This window comes from Galdieria sulphuraria (assembly GCF_000341285.1).
Source record: "Galdieria sulphuraria unplaced genomic scaffold scaf_7, whole genome shotgun sequence".
Lineage (NCBI taxonomy): Eukaryota > Rhodophyta > Bangiophyceae > Galdieriales > Galdieriaceae > Galdieria > Galdieria sulphuraria.
In genome coordinates, this window is record NW_005178468.1 from 188,319 (window position 1) to 202,464 (window position 14,146).

The window sequence follows — 14,146 nt, forward strand, 5'->3', positions numbered from 1 at the left end:
ACAATAACAAATCACTATGTATCTTGATGGATTCCAGTTGCTTTCGAAACTTCATTGCAACAAGTTTGCCTATTCCAAAAGGATCTTCAGACTCAAAAGTCGTTGTTCTCGTTTTCGTCGTCTTCCAAAAATATATGCTTGTGAGTGTTCCTCCTCCTCCTCCTCCTCATTGTTTTTATTCAACAGCAAAACTCGAAAGAAAGAACTGTTTACCAGTTTGAGACCCAACTTGGTTTATTTCTATAGTTGTGGTCCAACTGTATACGACTTTGCACATATTGGAAACTTCAGAGCGTTCATAACCTATGACTTGATTAAACGTTGGTTGTTCACACTTGGGTATCGAGTTGTTCATGTTTTGAACATCACCGATGTCGATGATAAGATTATTCATAGAGCTTTGAAAGAGAAACGGCCCGCAAAGGAGATTACTGACTTTTATACGGAACAATTTTTCAAGGATATGCAGCGTCTCAACTGTTTGCCTGCTGATCATTATCCTCGAGCTACTAGTCACATTGCAGAAATGTGTGCGTTGATCGATAAACTTGTCAAAAACGGTTTTGCTTACGTATCGAATGGCTCAGTATATTTTTCAGTCGATAAATATGCTCGTTATGGTATATTTACCTTATCACCGTTATCTATTAGTCAAACACTGACAGAGGAAGAAGAAACGGATAAACTCAATCCAAGTGACTTTGTATTGTGGAAAAAGTACAAGGAGGAAGACCACAATATTTTTTGGAATAGTCAATATGGAAAAGGTAGACCTGGTTGGCATTTGGAGTGTTCTTGTATGGCTCTTCATTATTTGGGTTCAGAAATAGATATTCATGCAGGTGGTGTAGATTTAATGTTTCCTCATCACGAAAATGAAATAGCACAAGCAGAAGCTATTACTGGAAAGACTTTTGTCCGTTATTGGATACATAATGGGTTTGTACAAGTGAATGAGCAAAAGATGAGCAAGAGCTTGCAGAATATAAAGAAATTAGGAGATATCGCAGTTACAGCTTTGGATATAAGAGCCTTCCGATACTTGATCGTTTCTTCTCATTATAGGGCACCCTTGTCTTTTCATCAGGATGCCTTAAAAGGAGCTAAGAATACTATCAGAAGACTAGACCATTTCATGAATAAGATTTCCATGGCTTGCAAAGATGATCGGCTTCCGAGTTACTTAGAAAGTGAAGATAGAATATGTGAACATCTCGTAAAAGATACTTGGCGGCGTTTTCAGAACGAAATGAATGACGATTTAAATACTCCAAGAGCCGTTGCGGTTCTTTTTGAGTTGATTCATGAAATAGAAAATCGATGGAAAAAGAGCCTTTTAAGTCAATATGGTTCGAAGCAAATCGAAAAGTTCATAAGACAGGTCGACTCTGCTTTAGGTATATTTTATTCCCCACAAGACTTGAAAACAACAGATGAAGACATTGATATTCCACAGGAAGTCTGGACACTTGTTTTACAACGGAATGAAGCCAGACATCAAAAAAGATTTGATATCGCAGACAAACTACGCGAAAAGATTAGGCATTATGGCTATCAAATTGTGGATACTCCTAAAGGCAGTAAACTGGAACCGTACCAAGAAGTATAGAGTTACAAACAAGTATCAATCTCATCATAAAATTCATTCAAAATTCTGTAAACATACGAAGGACTGAAACCTCCACTATTCGTCACCAATAACCGTATATACTGAGAATGAATTAAATCCAATCTTGGACAACTAATTTCTAGCTGACGAAACCATGACTCATTCCATACTGTAGAATTCTGAATAACTTGAGAGGGCGATAAAATATCATACAAAATATCAGGATGATGAGGAAACAAAGGAGTAAGTTTGTGCAATCCTGCACAAATAACCAACGGAACTGCATAATGTCTGGCTGCTGCTGCAACCATAAAAGTTCCTGAAGCAGCCAATACTGAACCATCTGCCATGATTGCTTCAGCTCCTATGATTACTTTATGAACTCTGGACATAAGTGCCACTACAGCTGCATCACTTATCAAAGTAATATCAACATTCGCTTTGTTGAGGTTCTTTGCCAATCGATGTCCTGAATAGTCCAGTTCACATTCTGCTATAATGACTTCAAAGTGTCTCTTCTCGGCAGCACTCTTAAGGAACTCTTCTACGCTTTGAGAATACCCAAAAGTGAGAAGCACTTCATTCGAGTGAATATGTTCCAAACTCTGTTCTGTAATATTGGGAAGGACAGCATCCAACTCGTCTTCTATTTCACTTATTGCCTCCAAGACGTTACTCTTTAACACCTTTGCGTTCTTAACTTGTTCGCGAGGTGGCCTTCCAAGCTCCGAAGCGTCTAGACGAGCGTTATTCGTGCTATTAGCTGTATCATATTCTTCGTGTATCACTTTAAGAACTCTTCTAGCCATATTTTCAGCGATAAAACGACGTGGATATCCTCTTGTCAGTTCCGTTCCCAACTGCCTAACTGCATCTTCCACTTTTTCCAAACCACTTGAAGCTAGGGAAGATACAACAATACGTAAAAGTCGAAGTGTTTCTTTAGCTATTCTTAAACCTGAAAAAGGCTCTTCTCTCAACTCCTTCTGGAGACAACTTAGCGCTCGTCTAGTCTCTTTGCCTATCAACCAACTTTGATGGGACTGATCCATTACTACTCAACTTCTTTCGAAGAATGGAATGTTGACAAAAGCACAAAATATTTATTAATAACTTCGAGAAACAATATAGTCAGCTAAAGCCTCTAAATAATAGGCACGTTTTCCATAAGGTTCAATAAGATACTTGGATTCTTGTACAAGTTTTTCTGCAAACCTTTTTGACTCTTCCAATCCCATCAAACGAGGAAAAGTGGCTTTATCGCTCCTTTCATCTTTGCCTATCGACTTTCCCAACTCTTCAAAAGACGCGGTAACATCTAAGATATCGTCTGCTACTTGAAATGCTAAACCGATTCTTTCTGCAAATTCTCCAACACGAATAACATCTTCTTCTTTTGCTCCTCCCAACAATGCACCAGTTACTACACAACATTTCAATAATGCACCCGTCTTATGTTTATGAATCCAAATAAGGTCATCTATGCTAACTTCTTTCTTCCCTTCCGAGAGAATATCAACAACTTGACCTCCAACAATTCCAGAATATCCAACAGAAGCTCCAAGAAACGAGATAACCTTTAATACTACTTCTGCAGGAACTCCTTGAGTCTCATTCGCAATGTATTCAAACGCCCGTGCTAACAAAGCGTCTCCTGCTAGAATTGCAATATCTTCACCAAAAACTTTATGATTAGTAAGCTTTCCTCGCCTGTAGTCGTCATTATCCATTGCTGGGAGATCATCGTGTATGAGAGACATAGTATGAATCATTTCGAGGGCTACAGCAGTAGGAGTAGCAGTCAGAGTACTTCCTCCAAAAAGTTCACAAGTTGCAATACAAAGCATAGGTCGGATTCTCTTTCCTCCAGCCAACAGAGAATATCTCATGGACTCGTAAATCAAGCCAAGTCTCGGGTCCAGTAAAGGAATCGAACGATTAAGTTGTTCCTCTATATAATCCTTTTTACGCTTCATAAACTGCAGTAGATTATCCGAAACTGAAACCTCCGCCACCATACAAAGTAAAAGTGGGTAGTATTTGCATCTTTCCATTCTATTTCCTTGAGGTGAGACCGGCCAACACTTTTTTGAAAGTTCAAGTTGGCGACTTGGATGAGACAAAAAGTCATTTCGTCTCTTCTTGATCAGTCTATTAGGACTCGTCAATAAAGCAGATTCAATCGAACCACAATAACAACAACGAATCACAAAAGCCATTCAATATTTGTAGAACAAAAAGCCAATGACCAAAAAGCCTTCCTCCTACTCCTTCCTCATTCAATATATTTTACTCGTAAAATTGCTTTATCATATTGGATCTAATAATATAAAGTTCTTGTATCGACTAGAACTGGTTGTGTTTGAAGCATAAAACTTGAGAATAAAAACACAAATCAGGAACTTCTATCTCTTTCCTGTTCACCTCCTTCGCCTTCTGCACCTCCTTCTTGCATATACTCTTCCAAGTTACTTAAAATATAGTTTGCTGCGAGCTCTTCGTTTCGGTCACAAGCCAACCACGCCTCGAGAATAGCTGCTCTTGAAACCCCCATAGGCCCTACAAGTGACTCTAAGCGTTCTATTTGCTCTCTTTCCTCAGGACTAACTTGAATATATGATACACCTTATTTTGAATTGTTAAAACTACTACTTATTCCTAGTTGAAATAGACCTACCTGAACTTTCTTCGCCAGTATTCCCACCTTCACTTAGTCCGGAAATGCTATTCAACAATTCTTGAACTTGCTCATCACTTAGACCTTCAGAATCTTCAGTTGGCTCATTGAGGAGTCGAACGAATTCTTGTTGATTCTGATGAATCAAATCTAGAAGTGATGGATTGGCTTGAGCTAGTTCTTGAAGCATGGGCTGCAGAATTCTAGGATTCGCTTGGATAAGTCTTCTCATCACATTGAACTGAGGAATTCTTGTAAGGAAATCAAGTGAGCCAGTTGATCCCGTTGATTCAGTACCCCCTTGCTGTGCAGTTTGTGAACGTTGTGGTTCGAACATATTAAAAGGTTGCGAATCCGTTGCTTGATTTCCAATCGATGAAACACCAGAAGAACCAGTACGGTTCTCTTGCGTTGCAGTTCTGTCCGTATGACCCACTTGTGGAGAAGTACGTTCTGGAAGAGAAGTCTGTCCTAGTTCTCTCTCTAAATTTTCCGGAATACCATTGAACAAATATTCAACTGCTCTGTCCGGATTATGAAACGCAGCTCTCAGTGCTCTCTTTACCTGTTGTTCTTCAAAACCCATCTCCATCAAGTTCTTTACAGTTGTTTCATATTGTGAACCAATGACAAAGTCACTCGAAGTTCCTGAAGTTGGTTGACTGGAACTTGTTGCTTTAGTTTCATCTCGGTCGTTGTTGTTTATAGTTACTGCAGTTGTTGAGGATTGTTTCTCTTGCACCGATTCAGAAGTAGTCTCTTTTTGTCTTGTTGTCTCGGCTTCCTTTCCTTGTGCGTCCGTTTTCGATGACGACTGCCCCATAGTTTTCTGGTAAGTCTTCTTCGGAGGCATTACAACGAGAAAGCTATCTTCTTTGACGTTCAAATCTTGAAGTTTCTCGTTTTCATTGGACAAAACTTTTCCAGAAAAAATAAGCCTACAAGAAAGTGCATCTTGCTCAAAGCCCTGAACTGCAGCAACTTTCCTCTTCACCTCGGCAACCTAAAGCAACTCAAACATATAAAGAGAAAAGTACTCTAAAATTTTAAACGTACTGTGTCATCTAGCGAGGTTTCCAAGTCAAATTCTTTTCCTTGTAAAGTCTTAAAGCGCAACTTCATGAGCCACACTAAGGATGATTGAATCCACAAGTGTTTTTTATTATCCCTTGTTGAAGCTTTTTCTATTCTTTTTTTTCTCTTTACTTGTGTTTTCCTACAGAGACAACGCTGTTGAAATATAGTTCCAAGAATATTATTAACAAATACGAGATAACAAACAAAGAAGTCAAGTAATATAGGACCTTATTTCAAGTTGGCGACTAGATCTTTAAAGCAAACAAACTTACCGCCTTTGCCACGCTTCCGATGTTAAAGTCATGAACTTTGAAAAATATCAGTTTTACAATATCTCCGAGAGTCATAAAGGCCAAAAAATACAATAAACTCTTACGGTCATAGTGACCTTTATAAAGAGCCAGGAACACGGTCCAGTGAGCCCAGTTATTCAACACAATAAATATTATAGAAACAACTTCTCTATAGAATATTCTGTCCACAATGCCCAAAGTAACCAATAAAGTGCAAATGCCACAAGTCAACAGCTCTATACGTCTCCAAAGTAGGAAGCTGACGTTCTCCCACTTGGGAGCTAATGAGGTTCTTTCAGGTACATAATACGCACACAGAAATCCATATAACTTGAGTACTGTTTCTAACCAACCAAGGAAAGGCCATCTATTTAACCACCAACCTCTAGAAGAAAATAGAGAATACTTCTTTGCCTCAGGATAATATCCTATAAACTGGGATGGGCGATACATCTTTCCACAATGTTCAGTTTTCTCAAGCCGTAACGATATCAAGAATTCCTTATACAGAAATACTTGATATATTCAGTACAAAAACAAAATGAAAACTTGACTAAAGTAAGTTCATATGGAATGAAACAGAGATGAATGCCGAATGTTCCTCTGCACAACTCTCTCTTTTGGAGGGCCATCTCTTTTGAATTCTGATGGCGTCTTCTCTTTCAATGACTTGTGCTTCTGAATATGAGACTATTTATCATTCTCTTGGTCGTATCAAGTTACTACTAGAAAAGTTAAACTCAGGAACGTCAGGTTTGTATATCCATGAGTATTTATTCCGTGAAAGTTGCTAATGTTCATTCACAGAGAAGCTTTCAAGTTTTGAACAAAAGTCCCGTCTTATTAAGGACGCTATTGCTAAAAGATATGAACCACTGGCTTCGGACTATGTAGAAGATTGTATCGATAAGATGCGTGAATTCTACTTGCAAAACTTGGAAGATATAAGTTTGGTATTCCAACAAGGGATAATTCAAAAACAATATGCCGTGGATACTTTGCTTTCAGAAATACAACAGAAAAAACAAAATATTCAACAAAATGAAGAAAGAGAGAGACAAGAAATCAACTTGCAACGTGCAAAAAGTCTAGAAATGTTACAAAGACAAGAAGAATCACTTCGAAGCAACGTTAAACTTTTAGAATCCGAAATGGAAAGCTTGGAACTAGAATTGAGTAGTATCAACACATCAATGAACGATGAAAGACATAGCTATGATTGTGAAACATTGATATATCATCTAAATACTCTTCGAGAACAACTTAATACGAAACAAGGAGAGTTGGAAGACCTGAAAGAACAAAGCCGTCTCCGTGAAATTCAGTTGAATGATTATTCTTCTGCTTTGAATAGTCAACATTGTGAAACTAACTGGCAAGCAGAAAAGGAACTTGTGGCAAAAACCAATAATCGTCTCAGAGAACAAGTCAAGAAAATGCAAAATGTGGTTTCAAAACGATTTCCTTCCAAGGAAGGTGACATTCGAACTTTGGCATTGGCCGAACTCCAAAATGAAATGGTACGACATACTTGTTTTTCAAAAATACTTCAAGTTATTTCTTCATATTTCAGGCTCTCAGTTCTCTGCAGCATTCTATTCTAGAAAACGCAGCAAATCAACAATTCTCTGAATGCAAGAAACTATTACATGTTCTGGGAACATTGATAAGAAACGGTTCGGCAAATACGAGAACTGCTACAGGCATTATCAAGATATTGGACATTTTCTTCCAAAACAGTGGAAATGCAGAAAAACAAAGCTTAACTCATGAACGATTGAAAGCTGAACTTGAAACTGAAGAGGCAAAGGAAGCATTGTCCGAAATGATTCGTCTAGGTAATTATATACTGATGAAGACTTGTTTTTATCTCAACTTGTTCGTTGTGTGCTTAGGACTATTAGAAGAACAAGAAACTGGCTTGTTTGCACTAGTCGCAAACCCTACCTGACTACAGTTGTAAGCCTAATATCAAAGTTGTTCCAAATAAACTTATGCCGTCTATAATACTCTATTCCCATAGCCATTGTACTCAACTTTTTAACTGTGATCTTGTGTGCCTCCGGCACTGTTTTGTTGCCCTGTGAAAGGTTGAGGAGGTGACTGCACTGAAGTGTTTGCGTTGCTCTAAGGAACATAATAAAGTAATTCAATATTCTGAGTATTGTCAAATGACGATTATCTTACCATTGAAGTAGGTGGTTGTGTAGGTGGAAACTTGAAACAAAGTCAGCACAACATTTTCTGACAATTTCAACTACTTACCGAGCCAGGAGGTGCAGTACCAAAACCTGGAGGTGGAGGTCCTCGTGGAAAACCAGGAGGCGGTACACCGGGAGGAGGTGGCATAGGAGCAGCTCCTCTTCCAATTGTTGGAGCAACTGCTCGACCTTGAGGAGGTGGAGGTCCACCAATTCCTCTTACTGGACCCGCTAAACCTGCAGGTACTGCAGCAGGTGGTGGTGCTAACAAATATTAGCTAACAACTATCTCAAGCACATCATAACAAACTCACCCATGGGCATAGCTCTTCCAGCTGGAAAACCTCTACCAGTTGGCGCCGGTCCTCGTTGTGCTGGCTTTCTTGTGGTCTGTTCCGGTGGTGGACTTTCCACGGTCATCGTAATCACACTTTCGCCACGAAGAAGAACCAAACCTAAAGCACGTTTCTCTTCTTTATCCTATTGAACCAAATATGTCAACTTCTGAACAGCACAACTATGTCTTCATTGCTCTCTCACCTGCTTTTTCAGCTTTCGAAACTCCTCACAATCGTTCAGCACTAGATTCAAGTGCTTATCAAAAGCAAGAAGTTGTCCCACGATAACTCTTTGATCGTCTAGAGAAACACGCAAACGATAGTTTATATACTGAAGTAATTTACTATTCCTAGGAACTGCCATCTCTCAACGATACTTGCGTAAACTAGTTTTGCATTTGCACCAACGTATCGATTGAAGAAAGTAAGAAATTTCAGCTCGACATTGAAAAGTTATGTTGTTTCAGCTCCGTTTGGTTTTTCATGATCTGTTGATATTATTTCCATTTGATTTTTTAAAAAGTAGTCCGTTCACATTGTTTGTTTCTTAGATTGTAAGGGATACGAGAAAGGATGAATGCCTTTGCTCATAGATGGATAGAGCTCCATAGAAGCTCGTATGGATCGTTCTGTAAACAGTGTGCTTTATCAAGAAAGAAATTTGATTCTGTTCCCTTATTTCAACGACAACGAGTACAGAAAGTCTTTAGAAACGCTATTTATTTCCTTTGTACTTCCTCAGAAACACCGACTGATGAGATTGATGAAACAATCAAGGAAGCTCAAGGAAGTGAAATGTCACGAGTAGATTCTGATTTATTAAAGTATGCGTTGATGGGGAATGTTTTAGGAGTCCAACAAGCACTTGCAGGAGGTGCCAAAGCTGGAGTGAAGGATAAGGAAGGAAGAACTGCGTTACACTTGGCTTCAGCAATAGGTGTTCCTTCCATATGTGAAATTTTACTCAAAGCTGCTGGAGAGCTTGCGGAGGTTTGTTTAAATAGTACAGATCATCTAGGCCTGACTCCGTTACATATGGCAGCTGGATATTGCAGAATAAGCACAGTTGAATATCTCCTGTTATGGAATCCTGACGTGAATATAAGAAACCAGGATGGTTATCGACCCATTGATTTGGTTGCGAAGTTATTGGAAAAAGAACCTAAAAGAACTTTGTTTTTTGTTGCGAATCAAAGGTATTCTACTTTGCAGGAAATATATAACATCTTGAAGCCATTGAGTGAATAACAAACAGAAGTTGTAAGGTTATGAAAAATAGCACGAGTCGGCAATGAAGCATTCGACTTGTTGGATAAAGATGAATATTTGGAGTATTCAAAAAAAATGATGTTCTCGAAAGAAATCCAATTTATATACTTTTTTTCACAGTTTCTCATTTTTGCGTAAATTTTCGAGATTCACCAAAGTTTTGTTCATAAGAGCCATTCCTGAACAAATATGATGGATCAGTCGACATTCTCCAATTCCCTTTCAAAGATTTTAAATTGGTGGTTATATTTGTTGGTCCCGCGGAGTGTTTGAGTTGGTTTCTCGATAGAAAAGAGTAGTTTATTGGTCGTTTGTTTTGGATGGAGTGGAAAGTACCCGCTTCTTATTGTATCCATTGTGGTGACTTGAAGAGGCTTTGTCGCTGCAATGGTAAGGCTGCTACAGTGGAGGCCAAAGATTCGGGTTTTGTGCAGCTAAAACAAGAAGAGAGTGGAAGAGAGCTCGACAAAGTGGACAATTCAATGAAGGTTTCAGACAAGGTATGTTTTTTTTGTTTGCTTACAGTGGAAAAATTGAAATTGAGAAATTATATAATCAGCTTGATAAGGTGAAAGAGGAAGCCACTGGCACAAAGATTTCTCAAGACAATCAACGTTCTGTGTTCAAGACTCGTGAGATACTGAAGGAACTTGAAAACTCTAATATCGTTCCTCCTTTTTCCAACTCTAGCTTAGAAAATGAAGAGTCCAAGATTTCTGAAAATATTTCCCATAGCGTATATGAGACTTTTGGTGTACGCCTTCGTTCAAAAGAGAAGCTGAGCACCGTTGAAAATATGGCTCAAACGCTAAATAAGGACTCTATAAATGACGGAAAGTCTAAGGAGGAAAATGAAAGTCATTCTGTTTCGAACTGGGAAGAAAATGAACCAAACAAACAGCAAACACGTCATGTGTCGGACGCCATAGCTTCTAAACTTGTCCTATTTGATAGTCCTGAACAATCAGAATCAGCTATTCCTCAGAAAATATCCTATAGTTGTACAAAAGGAGCCACTTGTGTTGTGTGTCGACGTTCTGTACATCCTATAGAGAAGGTAATGGAGTTTTATTTTGTGTATGAGTGTTTGATAATGAGTATATGAATAGTTTCTTAGTCCCAATGGAGAGTTATATCATATGAATTGCCTGCGTTGTTCTATTTGTCAGTGTTTGCTGGACTCTAGCTGTTTGAATTGTTTTGAAAATAATTTTCTTTGTAACAAATGTTTCGTCAAAAAGCCACGTTCCATTCCTAACAACAGATCATCCTCTTATATGTAAAATAAATAATAAGCTTTTTGATTGGGTGAAGCATTTTAACCTCATGTGGACTACTTTTTTGGATAGAAATCCTTTTGGAAAGTTACTAGACAGAATAGCTGTGATAGTTTCTAAAAACTTTAAACTTTCAGTAAGTATTCTTTTGTAGAGTCTATTTTGTATTTCTGAGTAGTAATAGTTTCGAAACTTGATTGCAGTCGCCCTACAAATCTTGGTTCCCCTATTATTTACGTTTTTTATTTTCGCAGCAAAGCTTAGCTATACACACAACAGCATATTTAAAATATATGTTTCTCCAGGTATCTGGAAAGTTCACAATGTGTCCTTTTTGTGCTAACTGGTTGTTCAGATACGGACCCGAAGAGCCATTCCATGCAAAACATCCCACGCTGTATTCCTTTTCGAACTTCACACTGCTATACGATGGCTTACGTTCCTTCCATTGGGATTGGACATAACGTTACCTCGGGTCAAACCAAAACTTTGAACGTGTCTTATTGGATTGAACAATTGGCAGTCGAGAACAATATTCCGGCGTCAGAAATAATCAGTTTTGCCAACTCTTCAGATTTGAACGAGTTCTTGTATGAAAATCAAAACACCACACAAGCAGCTTTTATATTTGAACAAGAAAATTTGGATGATATCGCCTCTGGAAATATTTCTTTTATCGTTCAATACAATCAAACGAAACAATGTGACTTTCCTTCATCTTCTTTTTGTTATTATCAAGAAGAGTATTTGATACCTAACATGATACGTGCCATGAATGAATATTTGATGAAAAACCTTACTGGGAAGAATGTGCAGCTCAACTTCTCAAGATCCATTTTTCCTCATCCTGCTATTTCAGGAGAAGTAAGGTTGTCACATTCATTTGCATTTTTTGTCATGACAGATTTATTGCCGTTTAGTTGAATGCATTTCGTGAATATGGACCTTTCTTGGTAATTATTCTTAGTTTGTCGAAAGTGTATTGTTTTCTAACTTTTCAATAGTTATTTGGAGTTTACATGTTAAACTTTGTATTTTTCTTAGGTGAATTAGTTAATGAAAAAGTGAGATGAGATTGTAAGATATGAAGTATGATAGGTGATCTGAAATGTTTGTGTAGGAATTGAAACTTCGAGAGTCAATGAAGATGGCAGGTTTAGGTCAAGCCATGTATATGTCCACTTGGTTTGTTACTTTCTTTGTTTCAATGCTTTTAACAAGTTTTCTGTTAATTGCATTTGGTGCAGCTTTTCAGTTTGAGCTTTACTTATCCACAGCTTTTGGCAATTACTTTTTGACTTTTTGGATTTTTTCAATGGCATTGATATGTTGGGCGTTTCTATTTTCTACTTTTACTCCCAAAAGTTCGCAAGTGAACTATGTCGGCTTCGTTTTTTTCATTGTTGGCTATCTGATTGCATCTTCATCTCCGTATGTTTATGGAACCGAATCCAGTGGAAAGCCTTATCTGAAGTCTGACTTATTCTTCTTGCGTTATCTGTTTGCTTTAATTCCTAGCACAATGTTTTATAAAGGAGTATATGATATGGCAACATATGCCATTAGTGGACATGGTCTGACATGGTCAGAAAGGTCTTCATATACGAATACGTTTCCACTCACAACTTGTTGGGTTTGGATGATTTGGACATCTATTGTAGTTATGGTTTTGGCAGTTTATTTAGACAATATTCTTCCAAATGAGTTTGGCTCTCGTCTTCCTTGGTACTATCCATTTTCTAAATATTATTGGTTTGGAGGTAGAATTGCTGCAAAACGTAGACAACACCAAATGCAATCGAACTTGGAGTTGAATTCCTCCTTTGCACCAGTTGAAGAAAGTTCTGCAGAAATTCTATCTGAGTCATCAAAGGAACATATGCAAAGAGGAAATTTTTCATTGGGACCAGAAATAACCGTTGAGGAATCTCAGTCACTGGGACAAAGTAGCCATGATAGGGTAGCAGAAGGTGATAGACCAAGCTCAGAGCGAAATTTATCTCGTGTGTTAACTGGTGAAGGAGAGGATGAGGACGTCATTTTGGAAGAGCGTTCAATAAAGAGTGGAAGAATACGTAATACAGCAGTTGTGGTTATTAATCAACTGTACAAAGAATTTCGAACTGGATTTCGTAAGAAATTTGTAGCAGTGAATGGTTTGAGTCTTGCCATTGATGAAGGACATCTTTTCTGTCTGTTGGGACACAATGGAGCGGGTAAATATCTTCGTTATGAATAAGATATTGAGATACAATCATCTGTTAGGCAAATCAACAACTTTTAATATACTCACTGGAGTATTGAAAGCTACTTGTGGAGATGCACTTATTTATTCACATTCTGTAGCTCATGAACAATCAGAAATCCGACGGATTATGGGCGTTTGTCCACAGGTTTGTGAAAGTTTTTTCTATTGGAAAAGGAAAATTGAAAAGTTTGTATATGGAAAGCATGATATTTTATGGAAAAGACTGACAGGTGCAGAGCATGTAAATCTCTTTGCTACTTTGAAAGATATTCCACATTCGAAGCGTAAGGCAGAAGTGGAATATCGTTTGAATCAAGTTGGACTGTTTGAAGTTGGAACTAAATTTGCTTCGCAGTATTCGGGTGGAATGCAAAGACGTTTATCTGTGGCAATTGCTTTGACAGGTGACCCAAAAATTGTCTTTTTAGACGAACCAACGACTGGAATGGATCCAGTTAGTCGTAGACATGCATGGGAAATGATCGAAGCTGCGAAAGCTGGTAGGGTTATTGTATTAACCACGCATTCTATGGGTATATGAAACTTTTCCATTTTTTGTTATTCTCTGTTGACACAAGTCTTGTAGAGGAAGCCGATGTATTGGGAGACCGTATTGGTATCATGTCCAAAGGTAGATTGAGGTGTCTTGGTACACCTCTTCATCTCAAGAACAAGTTTGGCACTGGATATCGACTGGTTATTTTATGTAAAGAGGAAAATGTTGTACGCAAGTTTGTGACTCGGAACATTCCTGAGACGGAAGAAACAGAAATGACCAAGACGCCTTCCAATTTGATTGTACTTACCTTTGTACTGCCGCGAGGAATTTCTCAAAAACTAGCTGAATTTTTTTCTTCCTTAGAGAGACAAAAGGATGCGTTGGAAATTTCAGATTATTCCATTTCCATGAGTAGTTTGGAGGAAGTATTCTTAAAGGTCGCATCTCAAGAGAATGTAGATGCAATTCAAAATACTGATAGTCAAAATTCTCTTTGGAATCGTATAAGGCGTTGGTTCAGGAAACCTTTGCCATAAGAATTCTCTTGAAAAGGTATTATTGTATATATAAAGTTTGTTGATTTTATTCTTCATTGATTGGGTGCTGAAAAGAGAGAAAGAAAGAGGATTGCATATCTTTGTGGCAACTCGCTATATCA

At 38.1% G+C, this 14,146-nt stretch overlaps 10 protein-coding genes across 10 annotated transcripts; 5 read left to right on the forward strand and 5 right to left on the reverse strand.

The window, feature by feature from the left end:
- The first annotated feature begins 2 nt into the window (after positions 1–2).
- Gasu_12610 (cysteinyl-tRNA synthetase) lies at positions 3–1,483 on the forward strand. Its single transcript, XM_005708054.1, has 2 exons — positions 3–1,285; positions 1,342–1,483. Exons 1-2 carry the CDS (start codon positions 17–19, stop codon positions 1,435–1,437), a joined length of 1,365 nt encoding a protein of 454 aa, XP_005708111.1. The 5' UTR covers positions 3–16; the 3' UTR covers positions 1,438–1,483.
- Positions 1,484–1,497: 14 nt separating this feature from the next.
- Gasu_12620 (translation initiation factor eIF-2B beta subunit) lies at positions 1,498–2,682 on the reverse strand. The gene has a single exon (XM_005708055.1). The coding sequence runs from the start codon at positions 2,659–2,661 to the stop codon at positions 1,612–1,614; it is 1,050 nt and encodes a 349-aa protein (XP_005708112.1). The 5' UTR covers positions 2,662–2,682; the 3' UTR covers positions 1,498–1,611.
- Positions 2,683–2,687: 5 nt separating this feature from the next.
- Positions 2,688–3,842, reverse strand: Gasu_12630 (geranylgeranyl pyrophosphate synthetase). Its single transcript, XM_005708056.1, has one exon. It carries the CDS (start codon positions 3,826–3,828, stop codon positions 2,716–2,718), a length of 1,113 nt encoding a protein of 370 aa, XP_005708113.1. The 5' UTR covers positions 3,829–3,842; the 3' UTR covers positions 2,688–2,715.
- Positions 3,843–3,847: 5 nt separating this feature from the next.
- Gasu_12640 (nucleotide excision repair protein) lies at positions 3,848–5,422 on the reverse strand. Its single transcript, XM_005708057.1, has 3 exons — positions 5,343–5,422; positions 4,287–5,289; positions 3,848–4,234 (listed from the first exon to the last, which is right to left on the reverse strand). Exons 1-3 carry the CDS (start codon positions 5,406–5,408, stop codon positions 4,005–4,007), a joined length of 1,299 nt encoding a protein of 432 aa, XP_005708114.1. The 5' UTR covers positions 5,409–5,422; the 3' UTR covers positions 3,848–4,004.
- A 7-nt stretch (positions 5,423–5,429) lies between these two features.
- Positions 5,430–6,282, reverse strand: Gasu_12650 (uncharacterized protein). Its single transcript, XM_005708058.1, has 2 exons — positions 5,636–6,282; positions 5,430–5,590 (listed from the first exon to the last, which is right to left on the reverse strand). Exons 1-2 carry the CDS (start codon positions 6,107–6,109, stop codon positions 5,489–5,491), a joined length of 576 nt encoding a protein of 191 aa, XP_005708115.1. The 5' UTR covers positions 6,110–6,282; the 3' UTR covers positions 5,430–5,488.
- A 10-nt stretch (positions 6,283–6,292) lies between these two features.
- On the forward strand, positions 6,293–7,633 carry Gasu_12660 (uncharacterized protein). The gene is made up of 3 exons (XM_005708059.1): positions 6,293–6,409; positions 6,464–7,176; positions 7,230–7,633. The coding sequence occupies exons 1-3, from the start codon at positions 6,304–6,306 to the stop codon at positions 7,605–7,607; spliced, it is 1,197 nt and encodes a 398-aa protein (XP_005708116.1). The 5' UTR covers positions 6,293–6,303; the 3' UTR covers positions 7,608–7,633.
- A 4-nt stretch (positions 7,634–7,637) lies between these two features.
- Positions 7,638–8,702, reverse strand: Gasu_12670 (small nuclear ribonucleoprotein B and B'). The gene is made up of 5 exons (XM_005708060.1): positions 8,398–8,702; positions 8,172–8,337; positions 7,922–8,121; positions 7,844–7,873; positions 7,638–7,783 (listed from the first exon to the last, which is right to left on the reverse strand). The coding sequence occupies exons 1-5, from the start codon at positions 8,557–8,559 to the stop codon at positions 7,697–7,699; spliced, it is 645 nt and encodes a 214-aa protein (XP_005708117.1). The 5' UTR covers positions 8,560–8,702; the 3' UTR covers positions 7,638–7,696.
- A 20-nt stretch (positions 8,703–8,722) lies between these two features.
- On the forward strand, positions 8,723–9,573 carry Gasu_12680 (uncharacterized protein). Its single transcript, XM_005708061.1, has one exon. The coding sequence runs from the start codon at positions 8,769–8,771 to the stop codon at positions 9,441–9,443; it is 675 nt and encodes a 224-aa protein (XP_005708118.1). The 5' UTR covers positions 8,723–8,768; the 3' UTR covers positions 9,444–9,573.
- An 89-nt stretch (positions 9,574–9,662) lies between these two features.
- Positions 9,663–10,768, forward strand: Gasu_12690 (uncharacterized protein). The gene is made up of 3 exons (XM_005708062.1): positions 9,663–9,964; positions 10,024–10,521; positions 10,574–10,768. The coding sequence occupies exons 1-3, from the start codon at positions 9,785–9,787 to the stop codon at positions 10,745–10,747; spliced, it is 852 nt and encodes a 283-aa protein (XP_005708119.1). The 5' UTR covers positions 9,663–9,784; the 3' UTR covers positions 10,748–10,768.
- Positions 10,769–10,772: 4 nt separating this feature from the next.
- On the forward strand, positions 10,773–14,125 carry Gasu_12700 (ABC-2 type transport system, ATP-binding protein). Its single transcript, XM_005708063.1, has 8 exons — positions 10,773–10,877; positions 10,926–11,046; positions 11,097–11,605; positions 11,662–11,694; positions 11,746–11,805; positions 11,862–12,957; positions 13,007–13,522; positions 13,576–14,125. Exons 1-8 carry the CDS (start codon positions 10,791–10,793, stop codon positions 14,022–14,024), a joined length of 2,871 nt encoding a protein of 956 aa, XP_005708120.1. The 5' UTR covers positions 10,773–10,790; the 3' UTR covers positions 14,025–14,125.
- The last annotated feature ends 21 nt before the right edge of the window (positions 14,126–14,146 follow it).